This window comes from Hippoglossus stenolepis, chromosome 9, assembly GCF_022539355.2.
Source record: "Hippoglossus stenolepis isolate QCI-W04-F060 chromosome 9, HSTE1.2, whole genome shotgun sequence".
Lineage (NCBI taxonomy): Eukaryota > Metazoa > Chordata > Actinopteri > Pleuronectiformes > Pleuronectidae > Hippoglossus > Hippoglossus stenolepis.
The window spans coordinates 8,897,041-8,911,639 of NC_061491.1; the positions used below are offsets into that span (position 1 = coordinate 8,897,041).

General features: G+C 40.9%; 1 protein-coding gene across 1 annotated transcript in view; it reads right to left on the reverse strand.

The window, feature by feature from the left end:
- si:dkeyp-14d3.1 (transmembrane protein 132C) overlaps window positions 1-14,599 on the reverse strand; it is a 136,066-nt gene that overhangs the window by 10,625 nt on the left and 110,842 nt on the right. Inside the window, exons 5-6 of the mRNA XM_035164932.2 lie at window positions 8,755-8,898; window positions 1,794-2,002 (exon numbers count right to left, since the gene is read on the reverse strand). Coding sequence (XP_035020823.1) covers window positions 1,794-2,002; window positions 8,755-8,898 — 353 coding nt within the window. The remainder of the gene's footprint in view (window positions 1-1,793; window positions 2,003-8,754; window positions 8,899-14,599) is intronic.

The window sequence follows — 14,599 nt, forward strand, 5'->3', positions numbered from 1 at the left end:
TAAACACACACCTAAATCGAGTAGTAAAAGGTAACAGCGAGGGGATTTTGAAAGCATGATTAAACAAAGGGTGAAAAAGGAATGTACACATATCTTGAAGGTGTGTTAAATGAGTGGTGCATGCCCGAGTGCTCCACCTACACTAAGGTTTGCTGTTAGCGAAGCCTCATCTTGTCCCTGATCTGACAGGACTTAGGCGAGGGAAGAGGGGAGCCATACAGGAAGTGTCAGTCTGAAACCGTGTAAAGAGTACTTGTGCAATTATTCCACAAACAGGCCTCTTTATTTCTCATTTCTCATTTCTCTCCCTCCGCCTAAGCGTGGCCGCTACTGTCGCTCACTGGCACACTTCCTCGCGGGCTCGTGGTGAGTGGACCGATGCCCATTCTCACCAGCAGCCATAGCGGTATACTTTGCAAGGTCACGCCTGTTCCCCCCCTGATAAACAAAGACGGGCGGAAGACAGGGAGAAACAAAGCCTCCCGCCGCCCGTCAGCAGTCGTGCTGGCGTCCACACTGACAAAACAACTTGGCTGTCCCCGTTGATAAAGGCATACCAGCACACAGCAGGGGAAAGCAACATCCTCGACAAGCCATGGCAATAGTCGAATTATGTACCTCTGTCACTCAAAATGTTCAGGGAGGGGGGTAGGGATAATTAGAGTGGCCACACAACGGTGCGTGGGATGACTGCAAGTCCAACCTCAACTTATTTTTTTCCAGAAGTAATTACTGCAGGTAGTCTGATAGCTGCTCCATCACTTGATGGATTTCAACAGTTGCGGAGTAGCACTGCACAGCGGCGTTGGCAGAGGGGCTGCTAGTGATGAGGCCCCAGGGGAAGAGGACTGACCTCCAGACAGCTCTAATAATGTTCTGTCCTACTGACGATTAAGAAGGGCAATGGCAGGCCACCTGAAGCCAGTCCTAATGACAATCCGTATTGCACAGGTCAGCCATTTTGTTATCAGCCAAGAACTGCCAAGCAGGAGCGAAATCAGGAGGAGACAGATGGAGCGTTGTTCCGTCTCACGTCGCCACAGTATCTGATCTGAGGCTTGAAATCAGACACATCACCTGGAATAAATTCTGTTTGTTAACCTCTCAAACTCTGCAAAGGTGGATAAATGACTCATTAACTTTTACATGATGACAACAGGAAAATCTAGAAGCACAATACTGTTATAGGTTGAAAAATAAGAAATGGCATCTACTCAAAATAAAAGTTGCAGCATCGTCCTGATGCTGTTTTATTGGATAATTGCACTTTCGCAGCAGATGACGCAAAAAAAGCTGAATTGCACTCCTCCCATTAATCTTTCAGTTAATTACCTATATGTTTTCACCCATGTCTGTTTGTTTGTTTGATTAAGCAAAAACTACTGGACTGATTACTACAAAACTTATGTATGGGTCAGGAAAAAAAACCTTAAAGTTTGGAGCGGATCCGGATCAGATCCAAGATTTTTGAATCTTGGATCATGAATTTCAAGGCCCAACATTCCTCTTATGAAACCACATATTTTAAAGGATTTTGGATTTGCACCAGATTTTTTCCGAATTATATTTCTGAGAAATAAAAGAAAATGTTGAAAAATGTCCTGGATCTGCCCCATGAAAATTACATGGAAATGGTTGCACGTAATCGTACTAACAAACAAACAAACAAACAAAGATGGAGACATAACCTCCTTGGTAGAAGTAATATTAACCATATGAAAATGATTTTATACTTCTGGCATATACACACTGTCACACGGCCCTGTAACTGACAGTCACATGCAGTGCTGTACCTCTGACCGGGGGCCACGATGGGCACCCTCCACCCCTTGATCTGGCTGAGCTCCGTGTCTGACACCTCGATCTGGAGGGGGAGCCGAGGGAGCCACACGTTGAGCTCCAGCTGAGCACTCAGGTATCCGTAGGTGAAGTTCACCGTCATCTTCACCTTGCCCTTCATCTCCTTGCCATTTACGAAGACGTAGTCACACCTGTCTGACACCTGCGTGGGAGGAGAGGGGAGGGATTAAGTGAGAGGCAGTGTAAGTTGAGCTCCTCTGACGGTTATGCTAGATGACTACACAGTCAATTGCACAGTGCAATATGCTGTACAGTGCACACTGCAGGACCAGGCCCCCTCCAAGTTGATTATAAGCCTTAACACTCCTGAGCTCTCGACTGATGCTGCATTCCTGTTACTACTTTGAACAAGATGAAAGCTTCTATATCTGCTCCACACTTGAGGGAGGAGGGCAGCGAGGACATCTTTGAACCGGAGGGAAAACAGGTCCTGGTCTGCTCTTCTATTATAGTTCAGCCTACAGCGAAGAGAAGAGCCAACAGATGGAAACTAGTAAGATGAGAGCAGTTGTCTCTCGATGAAATGACTGAACTCAAAGCCATCTGTTTCATTAATTGCTTTAGGAAGAGAGTGAGTGGGCCAATTTTGCGTTATTGAAAGACAACTCCTTGTCGCTCTCTTTGAAGCCCTCTATGCCTCTTCCTCTTTGAACACTAGTGTAATTCTGACCAACATTCAGAATCCTCTTTAAACTTCGTATGATATGGACATGCATACATCTAACACACACACACACACACACACACACACACACACACACACACACACACACACACACACACACACACACACACACACACACACACACACACACACACACACACACACACACACACACACACACACACACAATGTTTCTGCAAATTTTGTCATTGCTGATTCCAACATATTGCAGACTGCCAATGGAAAACCAAATGGAACTATACAGTCTGGGGAAACGTATAGTTTTTCTCCTTCCAATTTTTTTTCTTTCTCCACAGCGAGATAAAACCATAAACAACCATTCATCATGAAGTTGCGGCAGCATATCCTCTGTGACCAGGAAGAAAACTTTGTGCGAGACAGATTCTACATCTTTATGTGAGCTCCCTCTAGGGTGAAGCCGGCAGGAGAGTTTCTGTGGAAAATAAATTTGGTGGGTTTGTATAAATGAAAGCAGATATTTGCGGATTTCCCTGAAATGGCATCATACCCGGCACTGCATGTGTGTGTGTGTGTGTGTGTGTGTGTGTGTGGTGTGTGTGTGTGGAATGGACTAGTGGAGATTGTGGGAAGCTGTGAGAAAGCCATCATCAAAGCAGACATGACAGATTCTCCATATTATCTCCTCTGTCAACAATCTTTCTTTAACCATTAAAGTAACACAGCAGCCTCTGCACCCACAAGTGGTAATAAATTCTGTTGAGCTCCGAGCCTGAGCGGTTAAGAGGTTTTCATGTACAGAAAACAAAGCCTATCAATCGCTTGACCGCCGCTCCAACCGTGTAGTCCCACTCACTGAACTGAAACACGGCCAAACAGTGTTTATTCCTCATGACCCACAGCTTCCCTAACCTAAAGAACAAGCACAGCAAAGTCTGTTTAGAAATCTTGATCATTTCAAAGATTCCATCACTGAATATTGGAGATAAACTTTGGTTTTTAATGACTTCTAAGTTATACAGTTACTCTTGAACTTGCTGGACCTGATTCCAGGGTTTTAAACCACTGACTATCATTCTGTTATGCACTTCTCACCAGAGATTGCACCCACTCACCAAAATGATATGGTGCAAGAATGTGCGTTTGTGCCGAGGAGGGGGAATGACTTTCCTATTCCAAGTCAGTGTACCATTCAAATGAATTGAAAGCTGCTATTTTTAGGTAAAATATTGAAAAATGTTGCTCTAATCATGTGCTAGGGTTATAGTTGCCTATCCCTAACCATACCTTGAAGATAATTAACTTACCCTAACTGAATCTTTTCGTAACTAGTGGCAGAAAAAGACTCAGACCCTTTACTTGAGTAATAGAAAGGACATTTCAGAACTTCTAATAATGTTGCTATTTGGGGCCACATGTGACAAGTGGCCCCAAATAGACACTTTTGTACGGAGGCACAAGCCAAATGAAGGTTGGGGACTGGTTCAGTATTTAACGGATCAAGGTAGTTTAAAAGTGAATCTAAGATACAAGATAACTCCACCAAGGCTAATGCCCTATCTCCCCATGTCAAAGCAGTGTTTGCCATTAATTATTTAGACTGTGGCGGTCCATCATATTCTAAATTGTCCCACCAAAGTTTTATAATCAACAAAAAAACATAAGCTTGGTATTTTACTCTGTTGCTGCATTGTATAGCTGTGGGCAGAGTCATATTTGCAGTGCCATTTGCCACATGCTCGGTCGCTCTAACGTCCATAAAGTTGTGACCATCCATGCAGGCAGTCAGACCTCATAGTTTCAACTGCAGTTGTGCGTGTACCTGTAAGTGGCATGCCATGCATATCTCTCCAAGCGAGAATTTGTCACTAGTAGTCTGTGTACCTCAGAATCTGTTGTGTGTGAGAGGAACTCCACTACCGCCATAGACTAAATGAATTCTGTGGGAAACGCTGAAGACAATGTGATCCATGCTTTTATTAGGATCTGCACCAAAATTGAATGGGGTCTTTCCTGACCCATACTGCATCGTTACACTAAGTTCCGTGGTAATCCATCCAATTGCCTTTGTGTAATGCTGCTAACTAACAGTGAGACAAAAAAACAAAAAGAAACATAACCTTCTTGGTGGAGGTTATAAATGTCAAATAAATGAAGTGGAGTAAAAAGCAGAGTAACTCCTCTGAGATTCAAGTTCAAAGTAACACAAGGGGCCATTTTTAAATTCCACTCAACATCAAGGTAACAGGAGCAGTGGACTTTGTGTCTGTACACTGTCCTGAACCAGAGGCAAGAATCTTTGTAAACCCCTGTGTGAAAGATAAAATCCTGCTGCAGGGCATCCTTTAAGGCTACAGCCAACCGTCAGAACCCCAGGACTGCACATGTCCTGCATTCTCCCCGCACACCGGATCAATGGATATTTGCTCTCTGGTATTACGGTCATAGTAGCACCTTGCTCACGCGCCGCTGCTACACTACACTGAAGACGTAACAGGGATTGACAGAGTTGCTTAATGAAGCTTTTGAACATTTCTACAAGGGCGGCGTCGCTCCCCTGGCTACAGTCAGTCATGAAGCAGATTGGGCTCCATCAGGGCTCCCAGTGTTAGAGTGTGTTTGAACTGATAAAGATGTCAGAGGAGTGCCTGCTCCTTATCAGCCCTCATTGTTCGTCTCTTTCTCTCTCACTACACTCAGTCTGCCGAGACTGAAGTGCCTTTGACAGCCCCTTCATCTCAGACTTCTCTCACAAGTCGGGGCTCGACAACTTGTCTGACACGAGCATTAGGTTTGTATATAACACCTGGGCTCCATGTGAGATTCACTGACCGACTGTGACATGACTTATCAGTAAGAATGGATAAACAAATGCGTTTTTCCTTTGTTATTTTTCTCTCCACCGTCCCTTTACCTTTATTTGCGGTAGAAAAAGAAAGTCTAAATGCCTGAGGGATTTATTAACATACAGCTCTGCTACAGTTTGTCCCATGCCAGGGAAATTAACTGCCTGCTGGCATTTCTTCAATCTATTCCCAAACAATCTCAGCAGAAACAATTATGGAAAACATGGCAGCTGACATCCAGCCATCAAAACACATTACACTGATGTGCTTACACCTTCCCGCTGTGTTGTATTATTGGCCAACATAGCTCCAAATCGATAATTTAACATATAAAGACACGTCCCACTCAATCAGCAACTCCCTTTTAACCCCTCATAACCTGAGGTGAGAAGGATGTGCGCTCCGTCATTCTGATTCACATAGTATCATAAACGTCAGAGAGGATCCGCCGCCACATTAATCAGACACATTAGGCAGCTAAACGGGAGAATACTTATGGAGGACATATGGCTGTCTCTGGATCTAGCCAAGGAAATTAACAACTCGCCAGACAGATAACATCCAAAGCAGATATGAGCAATGGGAGTAGGGAGCAAGAAGGTGGGCCGAGCCTGTCTCTGGCTTGTACACAAGAGTTGGCTTGACAGAAGCAATTAAGCAGCTCAGACTCCTCTGCATAAGCTACAGCGCTCACTTCAACGCACTGGGAATGTCTCTACATATTCTAATAGCCCGAGTTCGTGATAGCAGCGCTTGTAAGAGTCCACTCGTAGCATGACCTTGAGTAACTACAGCTCATTGCTAATACTCAGGAAAACACATGAATACACAACGGTGGCTTGCGTTTGTGTTTCTGGTTTAGATATTGTTTCCTGTGTGAGCAACCGAAACACAGTTTTTCTATCTACATGCTGTGTTTGTTTGATGCCAGACTATGGATGCACGGATAGTTATATAATGTTTGGACCTTCTCAATATTAAAAGCCCTGACAGAAATTGCCCAATACATTTAAAGCTCATGTTAAACTCACAGAATTTGTGCCTGATGGATTCTATATCTTAATATCTTTTACCTTCACAGCTGCATATTTACACTTTCCACAAATTCACAGAAATATGTCATCATGGAAATAAAAAGTCAAGTATTTCATCTCTATTTAACTCAGTTTTTGAGAGATATATTTCTCTTTTACTCCTAAGACGTGCTGTTTAGCCTGTTACTAACTTATATTGTCTATTGTTTGGAGTTTTACATTGGGTAAAATAACTTTTTCAGAGCTGAAAAAACAGCTGATGGTGACATGAAAACCGTAAAGTTGATAATATATCCAAGTGAAAGATGCTGTAACATAGGGCAGATCCGAAGGGAGGGGGCCACTTGCCGCAGGTGAACCTATTGGCCCCTGAAGTGCCCCTGTAGTAACTAGTCACTTACTAACAAAACCAACAATAAATGTGACAATGTTTTATTTTCTAAGCTGTTTTGAAGAACACAATTTATTTGAACGAGAAATGATTTTCAAAATATATTCAATGATGTGTGGCTTTACTCAAAGCTATAGAGCTAACAGTAAACAAGGAATGACTTCAATGTGCACATTACTTATTCAGGAATTGAGCACTGATGTTGGAAATATAATCGGCCCCTCTGTGTAAATCGTGGCCCCTTTATGGCCCCTGATTTAGAAAAATCTTAGATCCGCCACTGGCAAAGCGGCATTAAGGTTATGTGTGGCTTATATATTTGACATACATAAAAGTAGTGATGTGATCCATGGTTTAAAACAATTATTATAGACACTTTCTTTGAAAATGTCCTTTTGCCACTACACATGAAGCTGCAGAACGATTGTCCATGAGGTTCTGCTGTCCTCCTACACATACTTTAACATGCAACAGCACAGCCCACACAACAAACCCTGCTATTAACTGCCAACAAGTCCAGCAAAAGCAAAAAGTGCATGCAAACATATGAAGTCAGAGCTTTATTCATACCTACACATGCCGGACCAAATTTGTTCAAACAGGACAAACCTCCAAAGAGGTTTTAAAGAAAAACACGTGACCTGAGGAATTTCTTTCAAAAGATGCCACAAGTGAGTAGAAGCATAATTTAATGTGCAGGGTGATTCATTATTCAGATTTAATGTCACTCTGTGTTTATTTATCAACTATTCCCTGGGTCATGATTAGAAAAAAAACCTTCCCTGAGTGGGCATGCTGGATGAATGCTCTGAACTACAGATCTCAGCAGCAGAGCTGTGGCTTTTATTAAAACAGCTCTGACTGCAATTTAATTTCCCTCTGGAACTTACTTAGCCATCCCTAACTCACGCATCAGACATGATTAGGTGGATTGATGTGGAAAAATATGTTCCTCTTCTTTAGTTTTTGATTTGGTTTCATTATCACACTTTAGTGTACATTACTTTGAGTTTGATTTGCTGCATCCTGCTATCCTGTGTGACCCTGACAGGCTCAGAAAGGAAACATGATTGGAGGGAGCCCCTGGCACAGCAGGGGGCTGTTTCCAGATACTGGGCCACATCTCAGTTTGGGTAAAAGGCCACAGAAATATGTAATTTCTTTTCTCTGCTTTTTCATCAAGTGTTTCTATAGATATTTAGGGACCTGGGAGTGTGGTGAAGAGCAACTTTTTGTATTGGAGAGTAAAGCCACTGATACCAGGGCTCAATGTGAAAACACTACGTGACTTTTTTACTTTGTTGTGCTTTGAGCCTCAGGTTTGAAACAGGCCATAAAAATAAAGAAAGGCTTGAGCAGCAGTGAGCAGTCGCTGCATATCAAACACACACACTTTCATGTTGTTTGCTAGTGTTTGTTTCCTTTCTCCAGGATTTATATAGATACGCTGAACATAGAAAACCTTCTCATGATTCACATTGTTTAAACTTACATTATTGATTTCACAAAAGCTTTAATGACAATACCTGCACAGTGTCAGTCAATTAATACAGATGTGGTTTCAGTTTGATTAAATATTGCAGTTTGTAAATTGCCAAAATAATACATTTTGCATTTGAACTAATATGCATTTGCATTATTATTAACATTGTATGGTATTCAACTAATTAATTATTTAATTAATTAATTAATTAACCCAATATTAATAAATTGATTATATTATGAAGGTAAATGTACCGTATATATACACAATATGGTTCATTGCACTGAGACCCAGCAGTTTTGTATATCAATGTAACAATATGCCAATCCTTACATACATATAAAATATATCTGCACATGACTTCCCCGTGTCACACAATGTTCCTGCTGCTGATGTAAAACTCTGAATATATATGAAAATAAATGAATAAAAAACATGTGCAAACACCCAAAGAGATGAAGAGGGTAGTTTCTCTTTGAACATCTCGTCTTACTGACCTTCACCACATCTTCATCTGTAGAGCGACACTTGACTGCATCGGAGACGTCAGTAACCGAGGCGTCTATCCCGATGGTCACCACCTTCACCGGGACAGCCACTGTCTTCCCAGTCAGCACGGCCGTGTTCAAGATTTCAGAGTCCTAGAGACATGGAGACAGAGGGAGTGAGAGATGGAGAGGGAGAGAGAGAGAGAGAGAGAGAGAGAGAGAGAGAGAGAGAGAGAGAGAGAGAGAGAGAGAGAGAGAGAGAGAGAGAGAGCACAGCACTGGTCAAAGAGCTGCTAAGTGTCTAATCCAACCACTAACAGACAATCAGTAATCACCAGCTCAGAGCTAATAGGAAATGTGTGAGGAACAAGTGGCATTGAAAATGACCTCAAGAGGCTTTGCACAATTACTGCTCAATTAGTGAATAATGGGAGCTGGTGAGCTCAGCAGCTAAAAATCAATGTCTTTCATTTAAAATCTCCAAGTGCAGTGGACGACTAGAATCGAGTTTGAACTAGAAGTTTGCAGTTGATGCAAGTTGATCTCCAGGAAAGAGCTCAGTTTTTAAAGGTGCAGCATTTTATCTGTGGCTGAGGGAGCTTGCACACTGCAACTCAAAAAGCACATGAAAATACACAAAACAGCGAATGTAAGAAAATATTATTTTTCTCACATTTTGTACGAGACTATTGTCTGTATTTTGTACATGTGCTGCAATTACTCAACAGATCACAGAAACATGCTGCAACTTGTGACGCAGACGACAATATAAGTGATTCCAGGGGACATAAAAAAGTGACAAACAACACTTGTTGTTCAATGCGACATGACTTTGGAAGTCAACTTCTCATCAGTAGTGTTGTGAGCATTTGTTGGGTGCTTCTGTATTTGGTTGTGTTGTGTGTATTTTTTTTGTCTGTTTTTGTATGTTAGTTGGCAGTAGTAAAAAACTACTACTACTTGAATTTTGTGGAGTTAGGTTTGGATCCATAGCAGGGGGCAGATCCAGGATTTTTTTTTTTCACTTTCTTTAACATTGTGAGGTGGAGTGTTCCTCAGCATTTCTCAGAGAATAACTCAAGGATCTTGAGAAAAAGGCAGGTTTGACTGACTTATATTCATGAGTTTGTGCAGATCCAAATAAATTTAACCTAAATGTGTTTTTCATAAGGGCACTGTTGGGCCTAGGTGGAGGTATGCTCTCAACTGAGTGCCATTCTAGTTGATGAAGATGTTTTGTCTATTTGCATGTAATTTCTTTTCTCATTCACTACACCGAGCTGTTTAATAACTGTACATATTTGCGGTTCTTCCAGTTGTTGTGAGTGTAAGTATTTGGAGGAATACGCAGCATTTCCCTCAGCTCCTCAGCCACCTAACTGATGGAAGTAATCAGCATCTCAGCGAGGTTGCTTGACTGAAATTACAGATCTGATCACATTTGTTTTACAGATTAAATTCTGAAAAGTACATTGAAGTGCGAAAAGTGTGAGTGCTCTATTACATGATTCATGTCCTTTCCTACTCAGAAACATCATCAGTGACATTACAAGGAGTCACACAGAGCTTCTGTTGCCGGGGTTGTTTCAGCTTCACTTAATTTTTCTTGGATTCACAGGAAATTAAGGGCTGTCTTCACAGTCTCTTTGGTGGATGTGATTACCCTGCTCTTGTGCCTGTTTAATCACCTGGTAAGAGCATCACCAGGAGACTCTGCCTGGTTTGAAATACACAGCGAACACCACTTCTTCCTGCAGTTTAAATTTTTGTCCTTTTCTCACATCTTAAAACATTTCTCTTCCAGGACAGAGAGGGGGTGGGGGAGCTGAAGAGGAAATAATAGATCTGTGGTCATAAATGTAGGATAAATAGAGCTGGACAATATGGCCAAAAACTGTATCAAGATAGAGATGTTCGTATCAGTTAAAATCAATAATTATCATAATAAATGTCATATTAGAATTTATTTTAAGTTTAGTTTAAGATTTTTGCTCCTGAGTGAAGGTTGTGGTTTTAAACTCGTCTTAATGAGCAGAGAAGGACAAATGGATAAACAGCAAAACATTTTACGTAAATGAATTATGTGTTACACCTCCTCACTGTGCTGACACAACGCAAAAGCAATATTGTTAAATGTTAATTGATGGAAATTATATGGCCATAATTATTGGTATAGTTGTATTGTCCAGCCCTAATGATAACTGGTACAAAGTGATACCAGAAAACATATGGAAATAAAATGCTAAGCAAAAAGTAAACAACAAGAACCAAGATAATAAAAAAGTAATGCCAAGCAAAATACTTGTGTATCATACAAAGTGGAGTTGAATGTTTATAGTTTTCAGTCTTGCTCGGAATAACAAACTAGACCAAGATCTCAACTGGTTAAAAAGATCTTTCTTCAACAACTGGAAATATTCACGTCCACCAAAGAGGTTTTATTTCGTTTATTTTGGTTTGTTTGTTTGGAAGCAAGGTTACAAAATAAATACTGGACGGATTATCACGACAGAATACCAGAAAAAGATCAGGCATGTTAAGAGGACTGATATTTATGATTGTCTGCAATTTGGTTCAGATTCAAATAAAAATCCAGATTTAGCTAATTTAAATAAGGTTTCATACTATTGGGCTATTGGGCCTTGATGGAGGTTGAGTGATTTGGTGTTTTGTTTATGATAGCACAGCCAACAAAGAGTCAGGTCTCAATTTTTATTTAATATGTGGCTGATGCATTTGGGGTTTTCGTAAGACAAACAATATTTGTTGGGCCGTAGCTATTCTCACTGTCTAGTGCTTATGTTGCTTTATGTGCAAAAAGGTTGTGTTGAACCTGTAAACACTACAACACTAAGGTCGACAACATTACAGATATTTGTATATAGGACATATAACAGGGCCTGGTTACTCTCTGACTGATCGAAACTGCCAGAGTTCCACTGAATTTGCAAAATTTGTAGCAGTTGGATGAAATGGCTGAAGTTTAATTAGAAAGCTCATTCTTGGTCTGGATGATTAGACCTAAATGTCAAATGACTAAAATAAGACTTACATGTTTATAATGTATTTTGACGAGACAAATTTTCCAGAGATTTAGTCACTAAACTAAAAATGAAAAATAAATATGAACAAAACTAACATGAACTTTTACCTCAGGTCTAACAATGATTAAGAAAATATCTGAGCAAATTCACACCACTGTGTAAAAAGCACCAGTGCTGTAATTTGCCCATAGACTTTAGTGGAAATACTCTCAGTCGGTGACCTTAGCGGTTTAGATAGCCCTGGTTCTTTAAATTAAATGGCACAGCTTCATTACTCTGAACAGAAATCTTAACCTTTTATTACACACACACCCTCTCAGACACCACTATTGTCACAGAAGATAATTGGGGCCAGTTAAGATAAGTTTGAGGGAACTTCTGCTGTCTGGTCAGCCGTGCACATCGGATTGTCTCTTCTGCCTATTGAGCCCAAAGAAATGACACAGATTGCCCTAGAACCCTGGACACCACAGTAAATAACTGAGGTTAATGTGTCCATTGAATACTTTGTGATGAACAGAACCCTCTTACTATTGAACTGAAATGGCTTCAGCTAATTGTACAAAATGATACAAGTCTGTCATTGTAAGCTGTTTTCATTCTGTGCTTCAGATGGTCTTGCACAAAAGCCCGGAACTGATTTCCTTAATTTCAATGGGCAGGAACCTCAAGACACCCTATCTTTTATTTCTCAGTATTTAGGCTTTACCAGCACATAAGACCTGTCGGTGTTATTCTATTGAGGTAGCAACCATTATTCTTTACTTCTTTCTTTTTACTCTGGAGTGATGTCTGTTGAATAAAATGTCACATTCATTTTGAATAACATTACTAAAACTGACAGGCGCAGATAGGACCGAGTCTGACTCAATGTCATCATAATCATGTGTATTCCACAGTCACCAGGAAAGTACAGGGGACTTGTTCGCTGCTCTGTGAACTCGCTTTCTAAAGACTCGCCGCGTGTTTGTGAGCTGGAGAATCGGAGTCTTTGAAAAAAAAGAGAAAAGCAGGATTAAGTTTGGTTGAAAGGAGCCTGTTCGTTTGTAAGCATCATTTACCGAGACCATTCAGCTTGGGAGCTAAATGATTTTTAGTTGAGCCAGGAAATACCAATGTATCACAAAAAAGCCACTTAATCTTCAAATGAATTTTCATTACAATTTTATAGACTGTGACAGTATTATAAAGCAATATAAACCCCACACTCCCTGTGTCGCCGACTTTGATTCAATTCCCCTTGAAACCGAGGGTTGCTGTAAATTAACCGGGATTCCTCCATTTCCAGGGGGTCATCTATAATACATGATGGGGTAAATGGCTGGGACCTGGTGAAAGCAGAGGCTAATGTTAGATTACAGCAGCTGGAGATGACCCAGCAGGCTGAGAGCGGCAGAGCAGGGCCTGCTGGTAATAAGACACAGCAGGAGCCCAGAGTGATGCATCAACGGTTCACTCACTCTGACATAGATAGCACAATTAAACACAAAATGGACACCAGTGGAGCACATCAACAGTGATACATGGTCAGATTACACTGGTATGAATGAAGACATATTGAATTATGGGCCTTTGGAATTGGAAAAATGTCTATTACTCAATGAACGCTTTTATTATGGTCAGAGATTAATGTGTTTCTTATTCTAGATGTTAGATATATTAAAGGGGAATTTGCCAGAAAATGATTTAACTCTAGTTCTGCGTCTGCTGTGCCCTCATCTACGGCAGAGTACTAGCGGTGTACTGAAGAAAAACAATTCAGAGATTTTAACAACAAAGTTGTAACATTACCACAATAAAGTCGTATAGTTGAGAAAAAAATCTAATACTACAAGAATAAATTTGAAATTTAATGACAAAAAGTCATCATATTATTACATCATATTTTCTTTTTAGGAATTAAGCAGCAAATATTATTCTTGCTTGCCGGACTTCCACTCCTGGAAAATCCAAAATCTTGGTTAACTACCAATCTCATTGTTTCAAACCAATATATATCACACCAATGTAACCAACAATAACTTTACAGTCGAACACCACCAAACATTTCCTCCCGCACAAAAGAGGCAACTTCCTCAAAGTGTGGTTCTTTCTTCAGAATAAACAGCTTTTCACACAATCTCTTCAAAGTCCTGATGCTTAGGATTATGTGGTGCTGAAGGATCAAAAGATTATTTGTGAAACCTACACTAAAGTATAACCTTTTGATGCAGCCGACAGGTTCATCTGTTGATATTCCCCCTGTACCGTGACACGTGGCCTCAAACGCTGACTTTATTCTTGTAATATTACAACTTTTTTTCTCATAAAAATTATGACTTAACTTCATGAAGAAATGTATGCTGCTCACAGTATGTAAAGGTAAATGGTCTGTAAATGGTCGATACTTTAGTGCTCTTCGAGTCTTGATGACCGCTCAAAGCTCTTTACAGTACAGTTTAGCGATCCACCCATTCACACACACATTCCTGCAGAGCATCCATGTGCAGCACAGCCAGGGGCAATTTGGGGTTCAGTATCTCGCCCAAGGATTAAACCTCCAACCTTCTGGTCAGTGGATGACCTGCTTTCCCTCTTGAGAAACAGCCACCCCTTTGACCAGCGACCTGTGGTCTTCTCATTCTGTAGGTCAGTCAACGACATCATTCAGTCTCAGCCCAGCTTGTGAGTAAGCCTGGGGGGTTTTTGGACCCCCAAATGAACCAGTTACTCACTTTTCCCAGTTATTAGTCTAAGTCGGGTAAATGTAGAAGAAGCTACAGAAGCTGGTAACTGCTGAAACAAGCCAATCAGAATGGAGTATACTGTCT